The sequence below is a fragment of the Barbus barbus genome (genome assembly GCF_936440315.1).
Source record: "Barbus barbus genome assembly, chromosome: 15".
Lineage (NCBI taxonomy): Eukaryota > Metazoa > Chordata > Actinopteri > Cypriniformes > Cyprinidae > Barbus > Barbus barbus.
The window spans coordinates 28,551,567-28,578,557 of NC_136743.1; the positions used below are offsets into that span (position 1 = coordinate 28,551,567).

The following is a 26,991-nucleotide window of genomic DNA, read 5'->3' on the forward strand; positions in this document are numbered from 1 at the left end:
TCACAAATAACAGTCAGTTATGAATGTTGCACGAATGACCTTACGCATTAAGTACAAAAAACTAAATTTTGTTTTAAGATTGGAACGCATTTAACAAAATATGCATTTAAAGTGTCATTAATCTATATTCATTTGTCATTAATAGGAATCTGGATATCAAGAACGAGACATGTTGCACAATTTTTTTTAATTGAAATAATATAAGACATCTTAAAACAGTCTTTTTTGCTCTACAAAAAGAGTGTTCTCAGTTTCATACAGCTGCTTTATGAAAAACCAAGTCTATCCAGAAACGTTTAAAGTCATAGAGCTGCAACTTTATGCATTTATATAAAAAAACAGGACGTTATCACATATCAAGGGCAGTTTAGGAGACGACACAACGTAACTGAAACTCAGGGAAAACAGTTAATACTTGCTTTGTGAAGACAGAATGGCAGCTTTTTAGAAAAATAAACTAAAAAACAAAATCAGTCTCGGTCTCCCCAACGTCTCCTTTTCCAGAGAACCAGCATATGATGAAGTCTCCTCCATTAGGGCTAATCACTTCGAGTCTTGAACAGCGTTAGTTCAGCTGTTCTGTCCTGCAGGATTGTTGTTGAGTGTGTGATCAGGAACAGAGTGTCTCAGGGTTCAGCTCTAGGCCACAGTTACGAACCGGCCTCCTTTGCTGCTCTGCTGTGCTGCCTCCACACGCTGGTCCTTCAGGATGCGGAACCGCTCGTTGAGGGTCATTCCAGTCTGACACAGAAAAGAAAAACAATGAAGATGGCCATCAGGTTTACCAACACTGAGGTAAATGTGTTTCTAGCGGCTGATCTGGAACAGATTGCTTTTTTTCCTTCACACAGGCTGAAGTTCAATACTGGAAGAGTTCATATTAATGAATGTTATATTAATGTTGTTATTATAAAACAACAATTGAATGAAACCGTTGCATTTCTCCAAAGGCACACTTTTTTCAGTATTTTGTGCTTAATTTCATTAATAATTAAAACAGTTGAAATCATAATTGGAAACAGTTATGCTGCTTTATATTTTTGGGGAAACCGCGATACATTTTTTGTTTGTTTTTCAGGATTCTTTGACAATAGGAAGCTCCAAAGAAACAGAAAACTTTTGTAACTTTATAAATGTCTTCACTGTCACTTTAGATCAATTTAATGCATCTTTGCGGGATAAAAGTATTAACCTTTTTAACTCTAATGCCAACAGTAGTGTATCGGTTTCCACACAAATATTAAGCACAATTTTAATTTCGGTTACTGTGTTTTGGTTAACATCAGTAATTTTATTGACTGAATTATGCAAAACAAATGCATTCTTGCATGTCAATTTATCATAACACCATTTTACAGCATCCTTGTTACAAGTAATTACTATAGTAATAACAATAAATTGTATAATCGCATGCAACCAACCGTAATCTAACCATGCAGTAAGCACAAGTAGTTAATTAATATTACTCAAGTCAAGTCAAGTTGAGCTTTGTCATTCCGCTACATGTGGGGACATACAGTGGAACGAAATGTCGTGCCTCGCAGGACCACGGTGCTACATAAATACAGACGTATGAGGAAAAAAAACCCCACTATAAACCTATACACAACTAATCTACTGACAGATTTAACTATAAGTATACTATAAGTATTTACCCTATACAAACTAAAAGAATAAAGGATAAAAAATACAAACTATACGAATGAGTCACATAAATATTTGCCCTATACAAACTAAAAAAAAAAAAAAAGGGAGACTTGCTCTTTTCAGCCGGCGGAGAAAGTGTAGGCGCTGTTGAGCCTTTTTGGAGAGTGACATGGTGTTGGTGGTCCAGGTGAGATCCTCTGTGATGTGCAGGAATTTAGTTCTGCTGAATCTCTCCACAGTCGAGCTGTCGATGGTCAGTGGGGGGGTGGTCAACGGAGTTTCTTCTGAAGTCCATCACAACCTCCTTTGTCTTCTCCACATTGAGGGAGAGATTGTTGGTGCCACACCATTCAGCCAGCTGTGCCACTTCCTCTCTGTAGTGCATTTCATCGTTGTTGCTGATGAGACCTACCACTGTTGTGTCATCAGCAAACTTGATGTGGTTGGAGCTGAACTTGGCAGTGCAGTCGTGGGTCAGCAGTGTGAAGAGCAGCGGGCTGAGCACACAGCCTTGTGGGGCACCTGTGCTCAGTGTGGTAGAGCTCGAGGTGTTGTGGCCGAAATGGACTGACTGAGGTCTTCCGGTTAGAAAGTCCAGGATCCAATTACACAGGGAATTGTTAAGGCCCAGCAGGTTTAGTTTATTTACGAGCTGTTGTGGGATTATTGTGTTGAATGACGAGCTGAAGTCAATGAACAGCATTCTAACATAGGAGTCTTTAATTTCTAGGTGGGTAAGAGCCAGGTGGAGGGTGGAGGAAATTGCATCGTCCGTAGAGCAGCTTGGACAGTATGCAAACTGGAGCGGGTCGAGTGTGTTTGGGAGGCTGGTTTTGATGTGCATGTCTAGCCTCTCAAAGCACTTCATCATGATTGGAGTCAGTGCTATGGGACGGTAGTCATTTAGACAGGACACAGGTGATTTCTTTGGTACCGGTATGATTGTTGTGGATTTGAGACATGTGGGGACGACTGCCTGGCTCAGCGAGGTGTTGAAGATATCTGTTAGGGCATCTGTCAGCTGTGCAGCACAGTCTCTCAGAACACGGCCAGGTATGTTGTCAGGACCCGCAGCCTTGCATGGGTTAATCCTAGATAGGGTCTTCCTTACGTCGGCTGGAGACAGACAGAGCGCCCGGTCGTTGGGAGGTGTGGGCAGTTTTTGTGCAGGTGTCATTCTGCATTTCAAACCGTGAATAAAAGCGGTTGAGTGCATCGCGGAGGGATGTGTCCTCATCACAGGCCTGTGGCGGGGGCTTGTAGTCAGTGATGGTCTGAATGGCTTGCCACAGGCTCCGTGTGTCTCTGCTGTCGGTGAAGTGGTTGTTGATTTTTTGAGCATGACCGTTTTGCATTTTCAATGCCACAGAACAGATTGGCTCTTGCTGTTTTGAGGGCTGCTATATCTCCTGATCTGAATGCTGAATGCGTCTTTAGCAGCCCATGAACCTCGGCTGTCATCCATGGCTTCTGGTTTGCACGTGTGGTGATGGTCTTGGTGACTGTCACATCATCAGTGTACTTTTTGATGCAAGCAGTCACAGTTTCAGTGTACTCATGCAGGTTTGTGTGGTTGTTGTAGGTGGCTGCCTCTTTAAACATGTTCCAGTCTGGAAGCAGTCCTGCAGTGCTGAGGTGGCATTGTCTGGCCATACTGTGATCTGCTTTTGAACCGGTTTGGCGAGTTTGAGAAGTGGTCTATATGCCGGGATTAGCATAACAGATGTGGTCCGAGTACCCGAGGTGGGGGCGGGGAACAGCCTTGTAAGAGTTCTTTACTGTTGTGTAAAAGTCTTTGTACAGCGCCATCAGTGAACAACAAACAAAAACAGTTCACGAAGCGCGTCCTTAGCGTTTGCACACAGGGGTATGTAGACCGCAACAATAACAATGACCGTGAACTCCCGCAGCAGATAGAACGGTCGACACTTCACAACCATAAACTCCACCAGCGATGAACAGTGTTTTGATAATACCGCAGCATTGTTACACCAGTCTTTGTTGATATACACACAAGCCACCTCCGCGGGTCTTACCAGACAGTGATGAATCTCTATCCGCTCGGAAGCTGGTTAGCCCGTGCTGCTGAATGGCGGAGTCCGGGATGTTGTCGTTTAGCCATGTTTCAGTGAAAACAAACACACAACAATCCCTTGCCTCATGCTGTGAAGACCGACTGAGTTGAATTAAGTCCAGTTTGTTTTCCAGAGAGCGAACGTTTGAGAGCATGAGTGTTGGAAGAGCCGGTCTTGTGGGGTTAGCTCTTAGCCTAGCTCGTATACCTCCGCGCTTACGTCCTCCCTCACACCGCTTGCGACGCTGCCTTATGCGGGTAGCGTCAGTAGGCGAGGCCGCGGTCTCGAGGGCCTTAAATGTATAATTACACTGTAACAAGGACACCTTAAAATAAAGTATAACCTAAATTGACTATAAACATGTTTCATTGACTCAATGATAAATACGATTGATGTTTGTGACCCTGGAGCACAAAAGCAGTCTTAAGTCGCTGGAGTATATTTGTAGCAATAGCCAACAATACATTGTATGGGTCAAAATTATAAATTTTTCTTTTATGCCAAAAAAGCATTAGGATATTAAGTAAAGATCATGTTCCATGAAGACATTTAGTTAATTTCCTACCGTAAATAGGCATATCTCAAAACCTATTTTTTGATTAGTAATATGCATGGCTAAGAACTTCATTTGGACAACTTTAAAGACGATTTTCTTTTTTTTTTGCACCCTCAGATTCCAGATGTTCAAATAGTTGTATCTTGGCCAAATATTACTCTATCCTAACAAACCATACATCAATGGAAAGCTTATTTATTCAGTATATTATTATACATTTTCAGATGTATAGATCTCAATTTTAAAACATTTATCCTTATGACTGTTTTTGTGGTCCAGGGTCACATTTGTCCTACCTGTTTCCAAACACTGTTGATATCAAACTGCAGGGCGACACCTTTAGGAGGTTTCTTCTCCGACTCGTCTTGAGGAGGTGAGGAGCGTGCTGGAGTCACAGGGTGCAGGGACCAGGACTGAGCGGGCCTGTGCAGAGCAAAACAAAACGTCATTACTTCTGTGTTCCCAGACTCACATTCACAACACGCTGGAAAGAGTCTCAAAGGTTAAACCTGCCAAACTAACATAAGACGGAAACAAATGGATGTGAAATATGTGTGGCTTGTTAGTGAGAGCATGCATCTTATCTGAACATCTTTGTTTTGTATTTCTAATGATACTCAAACACCAATTATAAATCTAAATATTTGAATGGCAATCATTGTATGTCTTATGAAATTGTGCATCTGGGTCTAATCAAACGTAATCATACTCAGGCTGTGTTCTAGCTGTGGGGTTGTCTATTGACACAGTGAGGATGCCACTATTGTTTGTGGGAGTGCGCCACCTGGTGGAGAAGAGAGGAGAAATCAGTACAAGTTAACAGGAACCAATTTACAGTGCATCTACACTACTTTTCGTTAGGAATACAGAAGACTTTATTGTAAAAAGACTCTTCTGCTCACCAAGACCGCATTCATTTAATCAAAAATACAGGTGCATCTCAAAAAAAGAGTTAAGAGTATCGTGAAAGTTTTATTTTTTTGTAACATTTCAAAAAAAGTGAAAATTTCATATATTCTAGATTCATTACATGTATATAAAAAAAAAAAAAAAAAAAAAAAAAAAAAAAAAAAAAGCTTCAATTTTGATGATTGGAGCTTACAGCTCATGAAAGTCAAATCCAGTCTCAAAAATTTAGAATATTTCCTAAGATCAATGATAAAAAAAAATTTGCAACAGAAGTTTTAGTTTTTTTAAATTATGTTCATTTCTGCACTCAATACTTGGTCAGGGCTCCTTTAGCACAAACTCCAGCATCAGTGAGGAATGGCATGGAAGCAATCAGCCTGTGGCTCTGCTGAGGCACTATTGAAAATATCCCATAGATATCATATGGGGTTCAGGTCAGGCATGTTGTCTGGCCAATCAAACAGTAATATCATGGTCAGCAAACCACTTGGAAGTGGTTTTGGCAGTGTGGGCAGGTGTTAAAGTCCTGCTGGAAAAGGAAATCAGCATCTCCATAAAGCTTGTCAGCAGAAGGAAGCATGAAGTGCTCCAAAATCTCCTGGTAGACGGCTGCATTGACTTTGGACTTGATAAAACACAATAGACCAACACCAGCAGACGTCACAGCACCCCAAATCATCAATGACTTCAGAAACTTCACACTGGACTTCAAGCAGCTTGGGTTCTGTGCCTCTCCAGTCGTCCTCCAGACATTGATTTCCAAATGAAATGTACAATTTACTTTCATATGAAAAGAGGACTTTGGACCACTGAGCAACAGTCCAGTTCTTTTTCTCCTTGGCCCAGGTAAGACGCTTCTGATGTTGTTTCTGTTTCAGAAGTGGCTTGGTAGCCCTTTTCCTGAAGACGTCCGAGCGTGGTGACTCTTGATGCACCCCATTAGTGTGGTCAGAATTTATACTGTAGAGATGGTCATTTAATAAAACGCAAATGTAAATATTCTAATATTTTGAGATACTGATTTTTGACTTTCATGAGCTCTAAGCTCTAATCATCAATTAAAACAAAAAAACTTTTGAAATGTCTTACTTTACGTGTTATGAATGTAAAATATATATGAAAGTTTCACTTTTTGAAACAAGTTACAAAAAAGTTTTTTTTTTGCACGATATTAAATTTTTTTAGATGCAGCTGTACAGTACAACAGTAATGCTGTAATATCACAACATTTTAAAATGCATTTATGCATAAATAAAAATATTTTAAAATCTATTCCTGTGATCAAAGCTGAATTTTCAGTATTATTACTCCAGTCTTCAATCACGTTTTGTTTCAGAATTGACAAATAGAAAGTTTAAAGAACACCATTTAATTGAAATCGAAATATTTTGTAACATTGTAAATGTCTTTACTCTCAGCTTCTGTAAATTCAATGAAACCTTGCTGAATAAAAGTATTCAGTTTAAAAAAAAATAAATAAATCTTAAAATTACCCCACACTTTTGAACCAAAAAAAGAAACAAAAAAAAAAAAAAATTGGAAGAACGTTTACTTACGAGCGTGTTCTCTGTGTGGGTTGAGCAGACTTTGTCTTCTGAACTTGTGTATGAACCTATAAAAAAATAAAAATAAATAATACTAACAGACAGGAAGCCAAATCAGCACTCTCATTTTAATTGGCTTAACCTTCAAATAAAAGTAGTAATTTAAAAAAAAAAATTTAACATGAACACGGTCACTGATTGAAAACGTATATAAAACCATTCTTGCTTTATTCTGGACTAACATTTAAAGAGACTTCGATTCAGTGAGTTTATTCAGCGAAGGACTGATTTGAAATAAATTGATTATTTTTTGTGATTTATTAAAATAATGGCTCACAAGAGTAATACACCAACCAGTAACAGATTAATGCCAATTCTAGGGACGAAAGGACCAGTTCCTAATTTAAACGTCACACTGTTCACTATAACAAGAGCCAATGTGTAACAAAATACTTGTGTATTGTGTACACAATGACAGTGACATTCATTTATATAAATACTACAGAGCAACCATATTCTTAAAACTTGTTTTTAAACATGTTAAGCATGTATGCTAACTACATATATTTAAGTGAAACAAAAGGCTCCTTAAGGTGAAGAGGGTGTCACATGATCAGCACCCATGCATGCAGCTTTCTGCCCATATTGTCCATACATGTGCTAGGGACAACAAGCGGTAAAGCTTCTGTGCTTTTCACACATCACTGTGTGAACTCTAGACAGGAAGTTCATTAGCGTCTTACTTTGAGTCCTCTTCTGAAGAGGAAAGTGGCCTGTCGTGCTTCTCTCTGTGTTTGCTGAGCAGTCGGAGCATTCCTGTAGAAAACCGATAATAAAACAAAAAGCAATCATTTTCACTTTGAAACAACTTGGAAAAAACTGAAATAAATGAGTGCTGTCAAACGATTAAAGCGCATCCAAAATGAAAGTTTAATAATAATATTAATAATATAATAATATATCTGTGTGTACTGTCTATTTACATGTATATTTCTATTCATATAATTTATAATATATCTAAATACATTTAATATATAAACATAACATTTTTCTTGAATATACAGTGCCCTCCATAAGTATCGGAACAGTAAAGATAAAATTGCTCTGTTGGCTGTGGAGTCAAGACATTTGAAAATATGATTAAAAGATGAATATGAGACAAAACTACAGAACGTCACATTTTATTATTAGCCGTTTCAACACATATTTTACCAAATAAAAAGAACAGCACCTTTAGAGTTCATCCCACTCATTGATGAACATAAGTATTGGGACAGTTGAACATAAAGCAGATATAAAAGATGAGAAGCTATTATTTAGTTGCAGATCCCTTGCACACAATCACAGCAGTGAGTCTGTGACCCATAGACATCACCAGACTCTTGGTCTCATCCCTGAAATACTTTTCCCAGCCTTTAATGCAGCCAATTCCAATTGTTGCTTGTTTTGGGGAGTTTCTGCCTTTACTCTCCTCTCCAGCTGGTGAAATTCATGTTCAATCAGATTTAAATCTGGAGATTGATTTGGGCAATCTAAGACTTTACATTTCTTTGCTCTTATAAATTCCTTGACTGAACTGGCAGGGTGTTTTGGGTCATTGTCCTGATGCAATATGAAGCACTTCCCAATGAATCTGGTGGCATTTTCTTGAATATTGGTAGGCAAGATGGTTTTGTACCCTTCCAAATTCATTCTGCTACTGTCATCATACATTAAGTCATCAGTAAAGTTGAGAGGGCCTTTTCCAGAGGCAGTCATGCATGTCTCATCGGTCCATAAACACAGTTCCAAAACTCTTCTGGCTCACCTTTGTGCTTTTTTGCAAACTCTAATCTTGCCTTTCTATGTTTGGTGCTGGTCAGAGGTTTGCATCTTGCTGTGTAGCATCTGTAATTCTGTGTCAAAGTCTCCTGAGGACAGTAGATTGTCAGAGCATCACCCCAGCTTTCTGGAAGTTGTTGGTGATTTTACAGACAGTCTTTTAGGATTCATTTTCACAGCTTTTATGATTTGTCTGTCATCAACTACTGTTGTTTTCTCAGCTGATCAGGTCATTGTTGGTTGCTGGTGTTGTTGGTGGTTTCCAAACTCTTGATTTCTCCATGCTCTTTGTTTTTGCTAGAGCTCCAACTGACTTCCTCTTTTCTTTTAGCATCCGTATTGCTTGCTTTTCTCTCAAAGTCAGCTCCCTCATCTTCATCCTGGTTTGTGTGTGTCATCATCGAATGCAAGATTCAGAATACAGAAGTAATGGATATAACTGATACGACACATTCCCTGCTTTTAATATCTGAAGAATTAATGCAGCAGGACACAGCTGATCACTTAGAAAGACCTGTGAGGCAACTGCTCCAATACTTATGCTCACATCAGATAGAGGGCTGAAACTCTAAAAGTGCTGAACTTCTTAGCTGGTAAAACATCTGTGTTGAATCACCCAATAATAAAATGTGACATTCTGTAGTTTTGTCTCATATTCATCTTTTAATCATATTTGTAAATGTCTTGACTCCAAAGCCAACAGAGCAATTTTTGTCTTTACTGTTCCAATACTTTTGGAGGGCACTGTACATGCATGGGTGCATTTATATATACACATAATAAATATGCACAGTACACACACATACTATGTAAACAAACTTGTATTTTGGATGCGATTAATCGTTTAACAGCACTAAAATAAATAAATCTTAATTTCCAAAGGATATTAAGTCCCGCCCTAATTTCTAACTTTAATTCTCCCACTTCACTGAGTTACAAGTCTTAGATTGACATTTTGCCTGTAATATATTTGCTTCATGTATGTTTATTTTTATTTTTTAAAGAAATTCATACCTTTTAAGGATGCATTAAATTGATCAAAAGTGGCATTTATAATATTACAAAAGATCTCTATTTCAAATAAATGCTGTTCTTTTTTAACTATCAAAAATCTCTGAAAAAAAAAAAAACAGTTTCCACATAAATACAATAATAATTTGTGTTTCTTGAACAGCAAAGCAGCATATTATAATATTTCTGTAGGATCATGCGACACTGAAGACTGGAGTAATAATGCTGAAAATTCTGCTTCATATTACAGGAATAAGTTATATTTTAAAATACATTAATTTTAAATTGTAACTTTTTTTAAAATATCACTGTTTTAATGCATTTCAAGGCTGTATTTATTTTGAAATGATTAATTTACCAACCCCAAACTTCAATGGTAGAACACATTATTTGAATTCTGCCTAAAAATATCCATCTTGGTCTCATCTGATCATAAAATCTCAGTTCCTTTTGGCAAACTCATGCTTTCATGTGGACTTGAGTTGCAGCTTCTGCAACCCATCATGTGTACTTTCATAAGGCACTGCACATGCAACAACTATAACTTTAACTCAACTATAAAACAAAAAAAATAATCTTACCATTTTCTGTGAAGCCGAAAGGGTCTGTAAGAAACTGAGCCCTGGGGTTTCTGCGAGTCCATCTGTCTGTTTGGTCTCCTCTGGATCTGCATCTGTCGCCGCTGGACAAACGGCTGAGATCTCTGAGAGAAGTGAACGCACGTATAAAAAGTTACACCTGAATTCATTCACACGTGACAACAAAAATAACCTTTTAAGCTCAAACTAATTATCATAATCACCCTTCAGTACATTATGGCTCGTTTCCACCGAGCGGTACGGTTCAGTACAGTACGCAATCATGTCCGTTTCCATTATCAGAAGTTGTGAAGGGTACCAAAATAGCAAACCTTACCACTTTTTTGGTACCCTTCCATTGGGGTACCTAGCACAGCAAAGGGTACCAAAAGGGTGGAGCTAAACTCACTGCAGAAGTTGATTGGTTGACTAGAATCTTGCGCGATACAAGGGGTTAAAGCTTCGCTGTTGTCACGTATCGTTTTAAAAAGCACACTTGATATTTATTTACTTCGGGTCCTAATTAGTCAACGACCAGCACATTAACTATTGTGCAGTGCTGCTTACTTTAGAAATCAGTAAAAGTGCCCCTTCCTGCGCCCAAAACCAGTCGTCTGTGGATGAGAGTCTTACAGACTGGTGGGACATTGTCCTGCTCCACTTCACATACGCTGAGTGAAAGCAGCGTTTTAGAATGACCAAAACTCATTTATGACATTTTTATTCACCGGGAAGAACAGCTCGTTCCGTGCGTCATACATTACGCTATTTTTACGTCACTGCAGATGCGCAGTGCTTTCCAGTTTCAGTTTTCAAGCCGATCACGTGTTTACATGTCCTCTCATTCGGATTACAAAAGGAATAAACCACCCCTTACAATCTGATCGAAATTTGAATCAGATCTGGCCAATTCAATCCGATTGACGTGTTTACATGTGACTTTATTCCGATTGTGCTTCTAGTCCTATTACAATCGGATTATTAGGGTCCATGTAAACGCAGCTAGTGATGAAGCCAATCAGTGTATGGGGATTGTTAGGAGGCAATGATGGTCAGAGGCCAATGGGCAAATTTGGCCAGGATGCCGGGGTTACACCTCTACGTTTTTTCAAAGGACGTCCTGGGATTTTTTTTATGACCACAGAGAGCCAGGACCTCGGTTTAACGTCTCATCCAAAGGACGGTGCTTTTTACAGTATGGTGTCCCCGTCACTATACTGGGGCACTAGTACCCACCCAGACCACAGGGTGAGCACCCCCTGCTAACACCGCTTCCAGCAGCAACCTAGTTTTCCCAGGAGGTCTCCCATCCAGGTACTCACCAGGCTCAACCCTGCTTAGCTTCAGTGGGCAACCAGTCTTGGGCTACAGGGTGATATGGCTGCTAAATTTATAAAGATAGCGCCTATTTGAAAATTTGCTATGCTAATTTCGGAGCTCCCGGCGATCACCGCCTAGAGCAGCCTTCGCTCGGCTTGTCCTTTCGACATTTGCCGCTGGCTCTGATGTCTCTGTAGTGATTAAACATGAGATGCAATTGGTTTTGTGCTTTATCGTCAATCGCTACTTTCCGGCATACACCATGCCTATCAAGTAAGGGTATCAGGTACCAAACTGGATCAGGGTGTTCAGTCCCGAATCGTACCGCTCGGTGGAAACGAGCCATTAGTGTCCACACCTGGTTGACAGCTGTACTGTTGGGCATCTGTCGGTTCTGAGCGGGTCTGTTCTGGACGGGTCGGTTGAGTGGACTGATCCCTTTAAACAGGGCGGCATTTTTTCTCGCAGCTAAACCAGTGATGACCCCCTGCCCACGACGCCTGGCCACCGTGGGAGGAAGCTTGCGGTTTCGAGTGATGCGTTTGTTCACAACACCTCCTACAGATGGCCAAAACAAAACCAGTTGCAGAAAATTGTCAGACATTGCTGATTTGCATACAATTAAACACTGAAATTATTATAAAACTGAATTTGTTATATTGCAGCTGTTGGTGATTTTTTTTTAAATGTTAAAACATGCTTAGAGAAAGAGAAAAATATGCATTTAGATGGGCTCAAAAAAATTAATGTGACAATAAAAAGAAAAGGTCAAATTCTGACCTCTTATAGATGGCACTGCAGCTCTTGGCCCAGTTTTCTTCCCCTGAGAGAAGCGACCTTTCACCGGGAGTCTGCGCTTGGACGTCTGGGCCTGGAACTGTTTCTGCTTCTTGTTCAGCCGGATAATATCATCTGAAAAAATATGAATGCAATCAATTTTATCAAATCAAACGATACAGGACCCATCACACAAACTGCTGGGTTGCTCAATTGAACACTAAAAAACAGGCACATCAAAAAAACTTCTGATTAATGAACTTAATTTCAATAAAACTGTCATTAAATATGCCTTGAAAACATATTAATTAACATTCTGTTTAAATAAATATCCCTCTGGAAATAACGTTAAGTGATACTCAGGAAATGCGGTCAAACGCAGTTCAGATATAATTTAAACGCGTTTACCAATCAATAAAACACCGATAAAGGTGATGATATATATTATATTACGATACAAAGAGATTGCTGCAATGTTAACACCGACTCAAACTATGATAAATCACAAGTAAAATCTCACAATGCTAATCAGCTAACGTTACACATACACGGCTAGTTTAATCTGTGGCATTACCTAAAGACATGTCAACCTTATCGAGTTCCTCTGTACTTCCACCACCGACCGATTTATAACTAGATTTGCTCATTCTGCAGTTCGCGCTATGATAGAAATGGAGAAGCAAACAACACACTGCCTACACGATCCCACAACCCAGGCGAACAAGACAACACTAGCAAACTAGCCAGCTTTCATTGAGCGCTCGACGTTCCTGCGCATGCGCGGATTTACGCACTTCGCGCTGAGGCTCTTGGGAAATGTAGTTTGATGAGAAAACGTTGTGCAAATCGTAAAACGCAGTACTAATTTACATATATGATAATTACTTATATTTGAGTGCTACATGGCAATGTGTGTTCAGTTGACTTCGTCAAATTTTGTGCGACATATATATTACACACATATATTACGTAAACAAAAACCTTTATTTTGGATGCGATTATGACAGCACTAATATTTTTAAAAGTGTCATTAATCGTTTATTTTACTTAAAAATACATTTAGACAGTTTAGCTGAATGATTGAATAATCAATGAGAGACAAAGCATGAATCCAGGTTAAGGAGATTAAACTGAAAGGTCAATTTATTCCTTTTTTATTATTTATTATTATGTATGTGATAAATAAAATTACTTAAACCCCTTGTCTTGTATACAGGCATATGAAGACTTGCATATTTAGTTGCCCATATTTTAATTGCATGTCATATTAGCAACATTATGAATGCAAATTGAATTATTTCAGTTAGCCCATAGGTTTTAATGAAAAATGAATATGTCTTAATAATGTACATCTAATTCATGGAAACGCTGAATAATAACCCCATTAATTACGAAAAGTATTGAATTTAAAACATCTTTCTGTGACAATTCTGGGTGGCAAAAGAATCACCCCAAGGGTCTAATTTGATCTTTTTACTTAAAAATAAAAATGATAAATTTTACTCCAGAAATCTAAAAACACTGATGTAGCCACAAATCACTCATTAACAAATTGAGATAAAGTTAACGATTTTTCGCGATTAATCACATCCAACATAAATGTTTTTGTTTGCATATGTATGTGTGCTGTGTATATTTATTATGTATAGGCCTATATAAATACACATATATTTTAGAGAAATGTTATGTTTATGTATTAAATATTTTTATAATATAAATGATATGAATATAGATATAGACATGTAATAATATTTTCAAAATATATACTGTATGTGTGTGTATTTATATATACATAATACATTTACACAGAACACACACATGATTAATCGTTTGGCAGCACTACATAAAAGCCTTTAATATTAATTACAATTTATAGGTCACTATTTTCCAGAGACACAAAATGATATCAAGTAATCTCAACACTGTTTCGACTGCCTAAATCTCACAAATGTTGACATTCAAATGAAATGACAAAAAATAAAAATACATTCATCAAAAGTGAAAATCCATGATACATTTTTTCAGAATTCTTTGATGAATAGAAATTTCAAAAGTATTTATTTAGACATATTTTCAACGTTATAAATGCCCTTACTGTTACTTTTGATCAATTTAATGCATCCTTGCTGAATAAAAGTAGTCATTTCATTAAAAAATCTTCCTGACCACAGAGTTTTGTATGGTGTTGCACACTGGTGTTGTTTGTGCTGCAGATAACTGGGCATTGATCTACGCTCAGGCTGAGAAACTGCTTGGTGCCTCGATATCTGGATGCGACCTACAGACACTACGCCTTTATGCTGAAAGGACTGCGAGAAGTGGCAAAGGTATGACATCAATGAGTGGGATGAACTCTAAAAGTGCTGCTCTTTTTATTTGGTAAAACATGTACGTCTTGAAATGGCTAATAATAAAATGTGACATTCTGTAGTTTTGTCTCATATTCATCTTTTAATCATATTTGCAAATGTTTTGACTCCACAGCCAACAGAGCAATCTTGTCTTTACTGTTCCGATACTTCTGGAGGGCAATGTATACATGCATGTATTTGTATTTATATATACATAATAAATATACACAGTACACACATACAAAACTTGTACAGTATGAACAAAAACTTTTATTTTGGATGCGATTAATCGTTTGACGGCACTAAATATCAGTATTTTTGTCTTGTTTTCTAGTTCAAATTTCGAAACGTCTTTAAATCAAGATACATTTACTTGAGATGCAAAATGAAGATTGTTAAAGCCTTGTTTTATGAGAAATTAAAAGGTGTTACGTTTACCTTCATAAAGAAACTCGCACGCAGTAAATGTACAAATAAAGCTAAATTGCAAGCTCATTCCAGGCCTTTGTTTAAATTGTATATCTCTGTGCACAGGTGCGTATGATTGGGCGAAGAAGACTTTGCAGGATCACGCTAAGGGCAGTACCTTTACACAAAAGAGCATCTGGAGAACGCCAAGACCCATGACCAGCTGTGGAACGCTGCGCAGGTAGCTCAAGTTAAATGAAAATGTGTTTTTTGGTGATACATAGTACAGTTTTTGTCATTTTTGTATCTCAAATCCACTGCTGTAATGGCAAACCCAGTGAATGGACCCAGTAAATGCACTGAAACGAAGTCTCCTGGTGTGTTGTAGCGTCAGCTGGTGTTAGAAGGGAAGATGCATGGGTTTCTTCGCATGTACTGGGCAAAGAAGATCCTGGAATGGACTGCATCTCCTGAAGAAGCCCTGTCTATTGCTATATATCTGAATTAATTTGATCAAATAAATGCAGCTCTGGTGAACATAAGATACTTCTTTCAAAAACATTAACAAAACGTACTAACCTCTTACTGAGCTTTTTTATGTACTTGATTATATGAATTATTTTAATAAATGTTCTTACAGGTTGCATGTGGTCCGTCTGTGGCATCCATGACCAGGGCTGCGCAGAGAGGCCCATCTTTGGCAAAATTTGCTATATGAATTATGCTGGCTGCAAGCGGAAGTTTGATGTGGCACAGTTTGAGAGGAAGTACGCTGCTGGAGAGGAGACCTCCAAAAAAGATACCTAGAAATCTGTCTAGTTTCATTGGTCAAATTCTGAAAATTTCAGTTCTCATTGTTTGTACTTGTTTTAGAGAGACTGTATTTAAGAGGATTTGTTTTCTGGCAGACCTTTTTCTGTAGTAAGGGGATGTTTATTAATAAGATGCTATATTTGTTATGTTGTTTGTTGGTATAAAGGCTATTGTCTGTCTTATGTGTTTACTTGTGCTACTTCTGATTTTCTTTTTTTTAACGGATCATAGGACCTATGAGTTTGGTCTGATGTTACAAAGTACGGTCATGCATTGCAGACTTCAGAAATGCAATGTATAGAAGTTGTGTGCTTTTTTTATGTACAATGGTGGAAGAATTGATCACCAAAAATAAAATAAAAATTTGAATACACAACACACTGCCTTCGATTTATAAACTCACTAAAAATGTTCTCACTAGAGGGCCTCAGTGGACTTCTGAGAGGGCCAGAGGATGACTTAAAATAATAGAAATTAATTTATATTAAAATGCTAAAAACTAAATATATACAGTCATTTTTAATAATAACTATTATTTTATTAAAGCATTAAGTTCTTGAAATTGTTGAAAGTTCTTTCTTGAATCAAAAATATTTGTGGCTAATTCATCCAATATTTTGATGTTGTCAGTTTTTTGTTAAAAGGTTTGAAAACAAGCTTTGTTATAATCAGAACAGAACATAAAAGCTTAAATACGAGGGGCCTTTAAATATTGTGTTGGACAGTAGGGGCCTTTGAGAACCACTGATCTAAAACGTAAAGACCACCAAAAAAGGCAATAATTGTTTCAGGAAATAGGCTTAAAATTGTCGTCATGAAATTAACTGTCATTAATTAAAATGTTTATAAACAGGATTTTTTTTTTCTCTTTCGAAATAGGTTGGTAACTGGTAATCTGGGCTATTAAGTAGCAGTGATCTACAAAATAAAGAACTGTAAAGTTTCTCCAGAAATCTTGTTCCCTCGAGTAAGACCTGCGCATTTAATCTAATCGAAAGCTTACTTCATCAGGAACGATGAAAACTCCAACATATTTGACAAGAAATGTGCAAGTGAGCCTTTGTGCCTTTGTGCTAATGAGTCAGGTGCTTTATAAACTAACATTCATATTCATAAAGCATGATTATTAAACGTGAACATTTTTAGCACCACCTCAGGGAGATGGTGCTAAAAATCAATGCTTTATGCCTGAAGAGCAGTTTTTCTAAGTGTATTAGCTGCATGTTTTAAGTTGTAAAATAACCTGAATGTAAAATATAACATTCTCCCCCATGTCAGACTGAAATGAAGGATTTTGAATATAAATATATAAATTCTTTCAATGTATCCATTCAGATTTGAACAGTTTATTCAAATTACAATCTTGGTTGAATTATCCTCCTGGTGGAATGAAACATGATATTTCATTTCATTTCATAGCATGTTCTTATGAGGTGTTTTCACACATATCAATACAATACAATTTAATACAATCATTACTATAACAGATAAAAGTGTGACGATGACAATTCAGCTGATTTTTTCTGTTCTTTTTAATGGATAGCTAATGCATTTAAAGCGTTCGTTTTGACATAAGGATGCATATTTCATTGAAAGTGTTCAACATTAAGTTAAACTAAAAATGATTAGATTTCCAAGCATGAATAAATAAAAAGCACTGAAATAAACATGATGTTGTGTAGGAATACAAATGAATTTATATGAATTGAAAAAGCATTTAAAAACAAGAACATGATATATTAACTGTAACGACAAATATTTCAAAGTATATTGTACTTGTCCTCCAGATCTGGCTGTTAGAAATATTTACATTACTTAGTCCCGGTTTCACAGACGGGGCTTAGAGTAAGCCAGGATTAGATCAAAGTTCAATTAGGACATTTACCCCCGGTTTCACAGACAAGTCTTAAGCCTAGTCCTAGACTAAAATGTAAATCTTAGCTGTTTCAAATGAAATAAACTTGCACTGACTGATCTTAAAATATATCAGTGACTTTCTTTTGTCTCAAGATGTGCCCCAGTAATGTTTTTTTCTAAGCATGTTTATAAAAATTACTTAAATGTCCTAATTGAACTATGGCCTAATCCTGGCTTAGTCTAAGTCCTGTCTGTGAAACCGGGCCTTAAGCAATTTGTATAAGCTTGCCTTAGAAAAAACATTACTGGTGTGCATTTTGAGACTAAATAAAGGCACTGATTTATTTTAAGCTCAATCAGAGCAAGTTTCTTGCAGTTGAAACAGCTCAGACTTAGATTTTAGTCTAGGACTTAAGCCTTGTCTGTGAAACCGGGGGTTAGAGTAATATAGAAATATATGCATTATTTAGCATGTTATGCCATTGACAAAGTCCCATCATGACATAATCAGTGAAATGCAAGCACTTTTTATAATCTTGGATCTGACAGATGATGTATTGCTCTGCGTCATGTAGGGAAGAAGCAGACAGATAAAGATGGTTTGAGAGATCTGTTATCAGCATTCCAGCCTTGAGCAAGAAACATTACCACAGAGTAACATCTGCAGAATCAACATGACAAGCTCTCATTGTTAGGAAATCATTCATTTATAGAATATATTTCAAATATTTCACATTACATGTGGTAACTCCATTCCTACAGAACAGAAGTTGTCTTAAATGTGGTGCATCATTGAACTGCTCACTAATAGAAGGAACTGTACTTTTTAACTTATAACAAATACAAAACATATATATATCTAATAAAACCTCATCACACCATCACAGTGGTACAAAATTAGGCATCACTACAGTAGATTTTACAGTCAGTGAGAAAGATGGGAAACTTGCTTGGTTACTGGAAACACTTCAGATTTACAAATACTCTGCGTCATACACAAGCATTGTTTTGTTGTTGCAAGACATAGTTTATTACTCTATAAGGATGCATTCAATTGATCAAACATTACAGTAAAAACATTCATAATGTTTTTAAACTTTTTATTTTAGAATCCTGAAATCCAATAATAAGATTTGTTTTTGAGCAGCAAATCAGCATCTTAGAATGATTTCTGAAGGATCGTGTGACACTGAAGACTGGAGTAATGATGCTGAAAATACAGCTTTGATAAAGTAAATTTGAAAGATTTGAAAAATGTAATAATATTTCACAATATAAATGCTGTCTTGGTGAGTACAAGACATCTCCTTTAAAAACATAATACAGTTCAAACATTTAAGGTCAGTATGTTTTTTTATTTTTTAAAGGGGTCATATGATGCTTTTTTTTGTTGACATGTTGACATGCTTTAATGTTCAAAAAACACATTATTTTTCAAATACTGTACATTATTGCAGGTCCTCTATGCCCCGCCTCTTTCACACATGTAGTTTTCTACAAAGCCCCTCCTTCTGACAAGCGCAATCTGCTCTGATTGGCCAACTGAACACAGTGCATTGTGATTGGCCGAACACCGCAAGCACGCGTCGGAAATGTAACACCCCTTTCCATAATCGAGCTTCAGCTTTCAAAATAAAAGTAAAGAAAGTTAATAATGTCCTTAGTTTTACCATCAGTTCAAGCCCGAGAGGGGAACAGAGTCGCGTGACAGACAGTGATGATGCTCATATGTGTTTGCAAACAAGCTACGACCGTCTCTCTCTCTCTCTCTCTCTCATACACACACGACGCGCACAACTCCGCATTTGAGCAGTCAATAGCAAATACTTGAACTAATAACAAAACATACTTACAGTAGCTGATTCAGAAGCACCAGATTGTCATAGCAAAATCAGAATGACCTTCTCTTCTATAGGTTCACGAAACAGTCATCCATAAAATGCGTTGTGATAACATCTGGGTTGTGCTGTTCTGTTGTGTCATCTTAATGATTCCTAATTGCATCTACTTTCAGAAGGCCAAATAAAGTTCTTTTGCTTTCACACAGAAACACACAGCGTCTCCCTCTCATGGCTGCATCAACACTACTGCCGTTACTGAAACCACCCCTTCTTTCTTTGCTGAACATTTGGGCGTTGCCAATTTAGCCATTTTGTAGCTAGATTTAGCTACTTCCCCAACACCTTTGAGTCGGTTTAGGGACAAATATAACAACTTCTTGGACAAACCTTATCTAAGTTCTCATCTTGCCCATTGATCTATATTCATCTTCATATAGATCAGTGAATTTGCCATTATGATGTCATCTAGTGACATTTAGCTATCAGTATTAGCTACTTTCAATTGAAAGCTGTTGGCAACACTGACGCAAATATTTCCACATCGTGACGTAGACATGTGGGGGCGTGTTTGAAGGGGCCGTTTTAGGGGGGCGTGGCAGAGTCTTTTATAAAGAATATCTCTTTGGTTTTGAGACTTTAGTCTTTGCAACTTCAGGGATCTTATCTATGCACAATCAGCTTGAAACACTCCAAAGAGAAAGAAAAAAACTTGAAATCGCATCATATGACCCCTTTAAAGAAATCTCTGCCATTTTCCAAAATACTGGCATGGCTTCATCTACACATTTTATATGTATACAGTATATATCAACTTCTGTCATTTATTATACAGTTCCAGTCCTCACATTTTACTGAGTATGCGGCACTATAAGAATAGTCAGTTAGTATGACGGTGCTTCACTGTAGTGTTTGCCATGTTTCAGACTGTGTGTTTAATGCTGCGTGGAAGCGGAGCACATTTGCCTGGAGCCAGGAGCCGTTTTATTGGAAGTGGGAGCATCAGTGTTTCTCAGTGGAAATATCTGTCGCTCTGCTCCACTCACATACATTGCTCCAGTCCAGCTTTCAATCTGTGTGTTGCTTGGTGACACGTAATACTTGATGCTTTGGCTTCTTATGGAACTATTTACATTGGCGGAGAAGAAATATTCAAACTAACTGACCATTTTGTTTTAAAGACGTATGTTTGGGCTTCTATTAGACAGGACAGAAGGAGGAGAGAGAGACAGGACACAGAGACAGTAGGAGAAAAGACCTGGAGCCAGGTCACCCGAGACACAGCTGCACCGTATGTCAGAGCGCTGCCCATATATGACACATATACTAATTTGTTTCCAATATTTGTGAAAAACATAAGTTACTTGATATAAATTCCTTTTTTTATTTTAAAGAAAGGCTTTAGAGGAGCTTATATCTAATGACATCACTAATGCAAAGCAAAACACTGATAACAATCAAAAATGTGTTATTAAAAATTGAGCGACAAGAAAATGTGTTTTATATGAGATTTGAAATGAGACTGTTTTGTCCTGTTTTAATATCAAAGTGTAAAGAGTTTTTTTTTTTTTTTGTGCACTCATACTACTGTTCAAATATTTGGGGTCTATATTTATTTTTATGTTTTTGAAAGAAAATTATACTTTTATTTAGCGAGGATGCATAAAATTGGTCAAAATGTTTTGAACTTTCCCATCAAAGAATCCTGGAGTTTCCACAAAAATATGAAGCTGCTCAAGAGTTTTCATCATCGATAAATAATAAATGTTTCTTGAGCATCAAATCAGCATATTAGAATGATTTCTGAAGGATCATGCTGAATACTGGAGTAATGATACTGAAAATTCAGCTTTATATTACAGGAATAAATTACATTTTAATATATATTCACAAAGAAAGCAGTTATTTCGGTAACACTTTATTTTACGGCGTCCTTGTTACACGTTACATGTACTTAGTATTCTAATAAAAATAAATTATGCATAATTACATGCAAGTAACGCTAAGCCGTTTAAAAATAGTACCGACCCCAAACTTTTGAATGGAAGTGTATATATCTGTGTGTATATTGGCTATTTTGCTGTGTCTCTGAGTATTCACATGAGCACTAATTAATTGAATTGTATACACAGCATTGAATACTTTGACAGCGCAACTATGAATGATAGTATTTGGATAAAATAACTTGAGAAGAATCCTCTGGTATTCTCTAGGACAGGGGTCGGCAAGTAAGTTTGGTATCGGGCCAAAACAAAATTCACCACTAGATGGCGTGCCAGAACATAGTCAAAGGATAATTTAAGATATTAATTGATGAAATTAGATGCAATCAGAATTGCCTGTGACTGATTGTAACAGTGTATTTTGTAACTGGTAGTGAACTGTTACTCTGTGTACAATCCTGCGACAGTCATTAACAAAAAGCCAAATTTGTGTGGCGGTGTCCGAACAGAGTATGTGAGCGGAGTGGAGCGCCAATAATTTCCCCTCCGCGCTCCAAGCATTTAATAATCACTCCGCGCTCACTGATATCAGAAACACCGCTCCGCGTCTAAAGTATTTCAGTAGCTATGTTTGAAATATCACAGTTCTATGGAAGCCCGTTTCCGCCACTTAATAAAAAAAAAAAAAAAGATTGTTGTGACTTTTTATCTCGCAATTCTGCCTTTTTTCTCTCGCAATTCTGACTCTTTTTTTCTCGCAATTCTGACTTTTTTTCTCGCAATTCGGACAATTTTTTTCTCGCAATTCTGACTTTTTTTTCTCGCAATTCTGACTTTTTTCCCTCAGAATTGTGAGATAAACTCGCAATTGCGAGTTATAAAGTCAGAATTGTGAATTAAAGTCCAGTTTTAAGGGGGGAAAAAGGACTGATGTTCTCAGAATTGCGAGTTTATATCTCAGAATTATGACTTTTTAACTCACAATTGCGAGTTTAAATCACGCAATTCTAAGGAAAAAAAGTTAGCTGTCAGCTGAAAATATTCAGAAGGAACAAATAAATTCCTTGAGAACTATAACTTCCCGCTCATATCCACTGCAGTCATAGTCTTCACATTCTTTCTGATTTGAGTGATCCTTTTATCTAGCTAGCTAAATATGTTTAACATGTGAATTCTTGCTAAATATGCAGTTATATTACAGGTCGTTGGCATGTATTGTACTCGTGATGGAGCGGTGATGGAGCGAGTGAAAACCACAACGCTCCGACTTTTTAAAAAAATCCACTCCAACCATATTGCACCCACCACACACCAGCTTACTGGTGGAGAGGTGACAGAGTGATGAAGCCAATCAGTGTATGGGGATGATTAGGAGGCCATGATGGTCAGAGGCCAATGGGCAAATTTGGCCAGGAATGCCGGGGTTACACCCCTACTCTACTCTTTTGGCCCGCGGGCCGCCTGGTGTCGACCACTGCTCTAGAGAGTGTGTGGCAGCCCACGAGGGTTGAATTTTACAGAAAATGAGACAGAATTGGAGGCAGAAAAAGAGGCAGAAACAACACTACGTAATGTGACCTTACTTATTGAGAGCTGACGATGGTCTTTTTGACACACCACCTCACGGAACATTTCTCTGAAGCGTGAAGACATGAGGTTATACAGGATGGGATTGACCACTGAGCTCAAGTAGAAGAAGACACCAGAAAGCAGATGCACATACTCAAAGACATGGTGGTTCACTGCAGTCCAGTCGTCAATGTAGCTCCACATGACACGATCGATGTGAAACGGGGCCCAGCAGATTCCAAACACAATCACCAATGCACCTGTCAAATACACAGCAAGTCTATTAGAAATTACATATTACAGTAAATGTGTATAATAAATTCAATTCAACACCAAATAATAATAATAATAAATAAAACAAATTCTATCTTTTAAATATATTATATTATATTATATTACTTAGATAAAGAGCTGAACTTTTGTGAACTTTTGTAAAAATCACCAAAACACAGGTTAAACTAACAACACCTTTTGTAGCCAATTTTTGCAATTAAGGGAATAGTTCAACCAAAAATGAAAATTTGCTGAAAATGTATTCACTCTCAGGCCATCCAAGATGTAGATGAGTTTGTTTCTTCATGGGATCAGATTCAAAGAAATTTAGTGTTACATCACTTGCTCATCAACGGATCCTCTGCAGTGAATGGGTGCCGTCAGAATGAGAGTCCAAACAGCTGATAAAAACATCACAATAATCCATAAAACACACAGCTTTTCACTTAATAAGACATTAATTGTTGGACTGGAGTGGTGTGGATTACTTCTTCTATTAATGTCTTGTGAAGTGAAAAGCTGTGTGTTTTGTGGATTATTGTGATGTTTTTATCAGCTGTTTGGACTCTCATTCTGACGGCACCCATTCACTTCAGAGCATCCATTGGTGAGCAAGTGATGGAATGTTACATTTCTCCAGATTTGTTTGGATGAGAAACAAACTCATCTACATCAAATGGCCGAAGGGTAAATGTTCAGGGGGAAAAAAATCATTTTTGGTGAACTATTCCTTTAATAGTCATTGCAAAAATGGGCTACGAAAAGTGATGTTAGTTCTGAGAAAAGCTCAAACATCATTTGTTTGCAGATGACACTATTGTGTTATCTAATGCAATGACATTCACACAATTTAAGTGTCCAGATACACGTATAATGTGTTTAAATCTATTAAACAAACTGTTACTCCTGGCACACATCTGCACTACTGACAGTGTTTATGAACTTGAGAATACATGAGTAGATCTTAAGTATTTTGTTTGTATCTCAGTATCAAAGTACATGTTGAAATCAGTTGAGGAAGGCCACACAGCGTAGTGCTGACCAGCTATTACAATAAGCCAGATACAGACTGACGCTATTACTAAATCAGATCCCCTTTGTATTTATAATAACATGACATGTAGCTGATAAAGCACAGATGAGTATTTTCTGTTTATCAGAACAGATTCTAAAAGCTCACGCATGAATGTGTCAAGAATGTGTCATAATTAAAAAAGCTGGGATTTGACTCTTTATTTCTTGTTCTAGCATAACATTTAGAAAAGAATACTTGATATTTTCAGCTCTGAATAATGAACATTGGAAGATTGTTATTAATGTTCTTCCACACTGCCCCAGCAGCAAATTAGGAGTTTACTGAGGAAAAACTCTTAGTGAATATGCGTTCCCTAATCTAAAGTGTTGGTTTCTGGATCCCCTGAACAGCATATTGAATTTGGGATGAAGTCACTGAGGATACTTTAATTTTAACCTGTAAAATGTGGATATTACCATAAAACCTATGGTAATATCAAAATGAACTGAATTTATTGGTTATACCAGTGGTTCCCAATCTTTTTTACTCCAAGGCCCATCATTGTCCACAACAATATTTACTGGACAAAGATTGAGGATGATATTTTACTTCTACCCAGTAAAATATTTTAAAGCTTGGCATATCTAGAAAAATGTATATTCATAAAATGTATCAAAATAATATCCATGCGTTTTTACTATTTTACATGACTTTTGAGATAAAGAAATCACTCTTTTGAACTTATTCTACTTCATATATCCAGGCTTTTCAAGACCATAGATTTGTTCACACTGAATGTCTATTTACACTTGCAAACATGAAAAGAAAATGGGTTGTGAATGTTGTTTAATGTTGCCTCTGAATGATTAGTTAAGGGAATAGTTCACCCAATAATGAAAGTATGCTGAAAATTCACACTCAGGCCATTCAAGATGTAGATGGGTTTGTTTCTTCATCAGATTTGGAGAAATGTAGAATTCCATCACTTGCTCACCAATGGATGCTCTGCAGTGAATGGGTGCCGTCAGAATGAGAGTCCAAACAGCTGATAATAACATCACAATAATTCACAAGTAATCCACACCCCTCCAGTCCATCATTAAGATGTTTTTACCTTCAAACCGTTGCCTCTGCCTTAAATATGAGTCAATTACCCATATTATTATCTTATCTCGTCTGAATCAGGAGAGAACTATGCACAGATCAAGCACTGTTTACAAGCGAAAACAGTTCAAACAGTCCACCTCTAAACAAATATGTTGGTGGATTTTGCTGTGAGAGACAACAGGGGATGTAATTTTTCACTTGAGGAAGTTATATTATGTATTATGAGCTCATATTTTGGCCAGAAGCAACAGATTAAAGTTAAAACATCCTAATGATTGATTTGTTTCTTAACAAATAAACAGCTTTTCACTTCACAAGACGGACTGGAGTGGTGTGGATTACTTGTGGATTATTGTGATGTTTTTATCAGCTATTTCTTCACATATTTTCGGAAGAATAAACAAATTCATCTATATTTTCATTTTTGGGTGAAGTATTCTTTCAACCATTGGTATAGCTGGGGAAACAGCACTCACAGAGCATTTTTGTGACTTGCCGATGACGTGCCCGCTGATTTACCCCATCCTGATTGAGCCCAATCTTTGAATCAAAACAGTTCCGTTCTTGATGCAGCTCCAGGCCGATCAGCACATATAGCACAGTGATGGTTAGCATTGGGAGGATGAAGAAGAGCAGCGCAGTCACCTGCACCAGCAAGTTGTAGATCCACCTATCGTGCACCACTGTACACACCCCTGAATTGGGGAAAGTGAGTCCAAAACGGGGCTTTAACGTCTCCACGCCATGCAGACTGGTATTGGGCAAGGCACACAACAGCGAGATGGCCCAGAGCACGAGGATAACGCGCTTAGCGTGAGCGTGCGTTGCCACGTGTTTGGCCTGCAGAGGATGCACCACTGCTCTGTAGCGCTCGACGCTCAAGGCGGTCACGTTTAGCACAGATGCAAAGCAGACCGTCTCGAACAGGCAGGTTTTGAAGTAGCAGCCAACGACGCCAAACAGAAAAGGATAGTTGCTCCAGAGTTCATAAAGCTCGAGCGGGAGACCCAGCAGCAGCACGAGGAGGTCAGAAATGGCCAAGCTGAACAGGTAGTAGTTTGTAGTTGTGCGCATCATGCGGTGACGGGCGATGACGATGCAAGTCAGGCCATTGCCCAGCACGCCGACTACAAAGATAAGCAGGTAGGTGACGCACATGGGCAGGAAGAAGGGTGAACGGCAAGGGCCCAGGTACTTCTCCAGGTAAGCGCTGTGGCTCAGACAGAGGTCCGACTGGCTCGCTGTTCTGTTGTGACATTCGTCCTCTCTGGTGGAGCACCATGATGCATTCACAGCGGCGTAGAGCGAGTCTGGAGACGAGCAGTTGTACTTGGTCATTGATTCTCACGAGGAAATTACCTGCAGAGGTTACAGCAAAAACAGGCAGGGTCAATAAAAAGCTTGCATTTATTTGATCAAAGATACAGTAACCCTGTTGAAAAATACAGCATATGCTGGTTAGGTATGTTTTGAGGCATGGCAGCTGGTTTGAGCTGGTTTAAGATGGTCCTTAGCTGGTCATGAGCTGGTGTAAGCTGGTCATGTGCTGGTCCTAAGATGGTCTTGAGCAGGAGCTAGT

General features: G+C 37.8%; 2 protein-coding genes across 2 annotated transcripts; both read right to left on the minus strand.

Annotated features, from left to right (window-relative positions):
* Positions 1-170: 170 nt before the first annotated feature.
* Positions 171-13,040, minus strand: LOC306881441 (UAP56-interacting factor-like). The gene is made up of 9 exons (XM_079435548.1): positions 12,813-13,040; positions 12,242-12,373; positions 11,820-12,019; positions 10,145-10,266; positions 7,475-7,547; positions 6,744-6,799; positions 4,988-5,062; positions 4,575-4,701; positions 171-741 (listed from the first exon to the last, which is right to left on the minus strand). The coding sequence occupies exons 1-9, from the start codon at positions 12,883-12,885 to the stop codon at positions 640-642; spliced, it is 960 nt and encodes a 319-aa protein (XP_079291674.1). The 5' UTR covers positions 12,886-13,040; the 3' UTR covers positions 171-639.
* A 9,887-nt stretch (positions 13,041-22,927) lies between these two features.
* LOC306881034 (neuromedin-U receptor 1-like) lies at positions 22,928-26,750 on the minus strand (the record flags this gene model as incomplete). The annotated part of the gene is made up of 2 exons (XM_079434915.1): positions 22,928-23,277; positions 25,889-26,750. The coding sequence occupies 2 exons, from the start codon at positions 26,748-26,750 to the stop codon at positions 22,928-22,930; spliced, it is 1,212 nt and encodes a 403-aa protein (XP_079291041.1).
* Between the last annotated feature and the right edge of the window lie 241 nt (positions 26,751-26,991).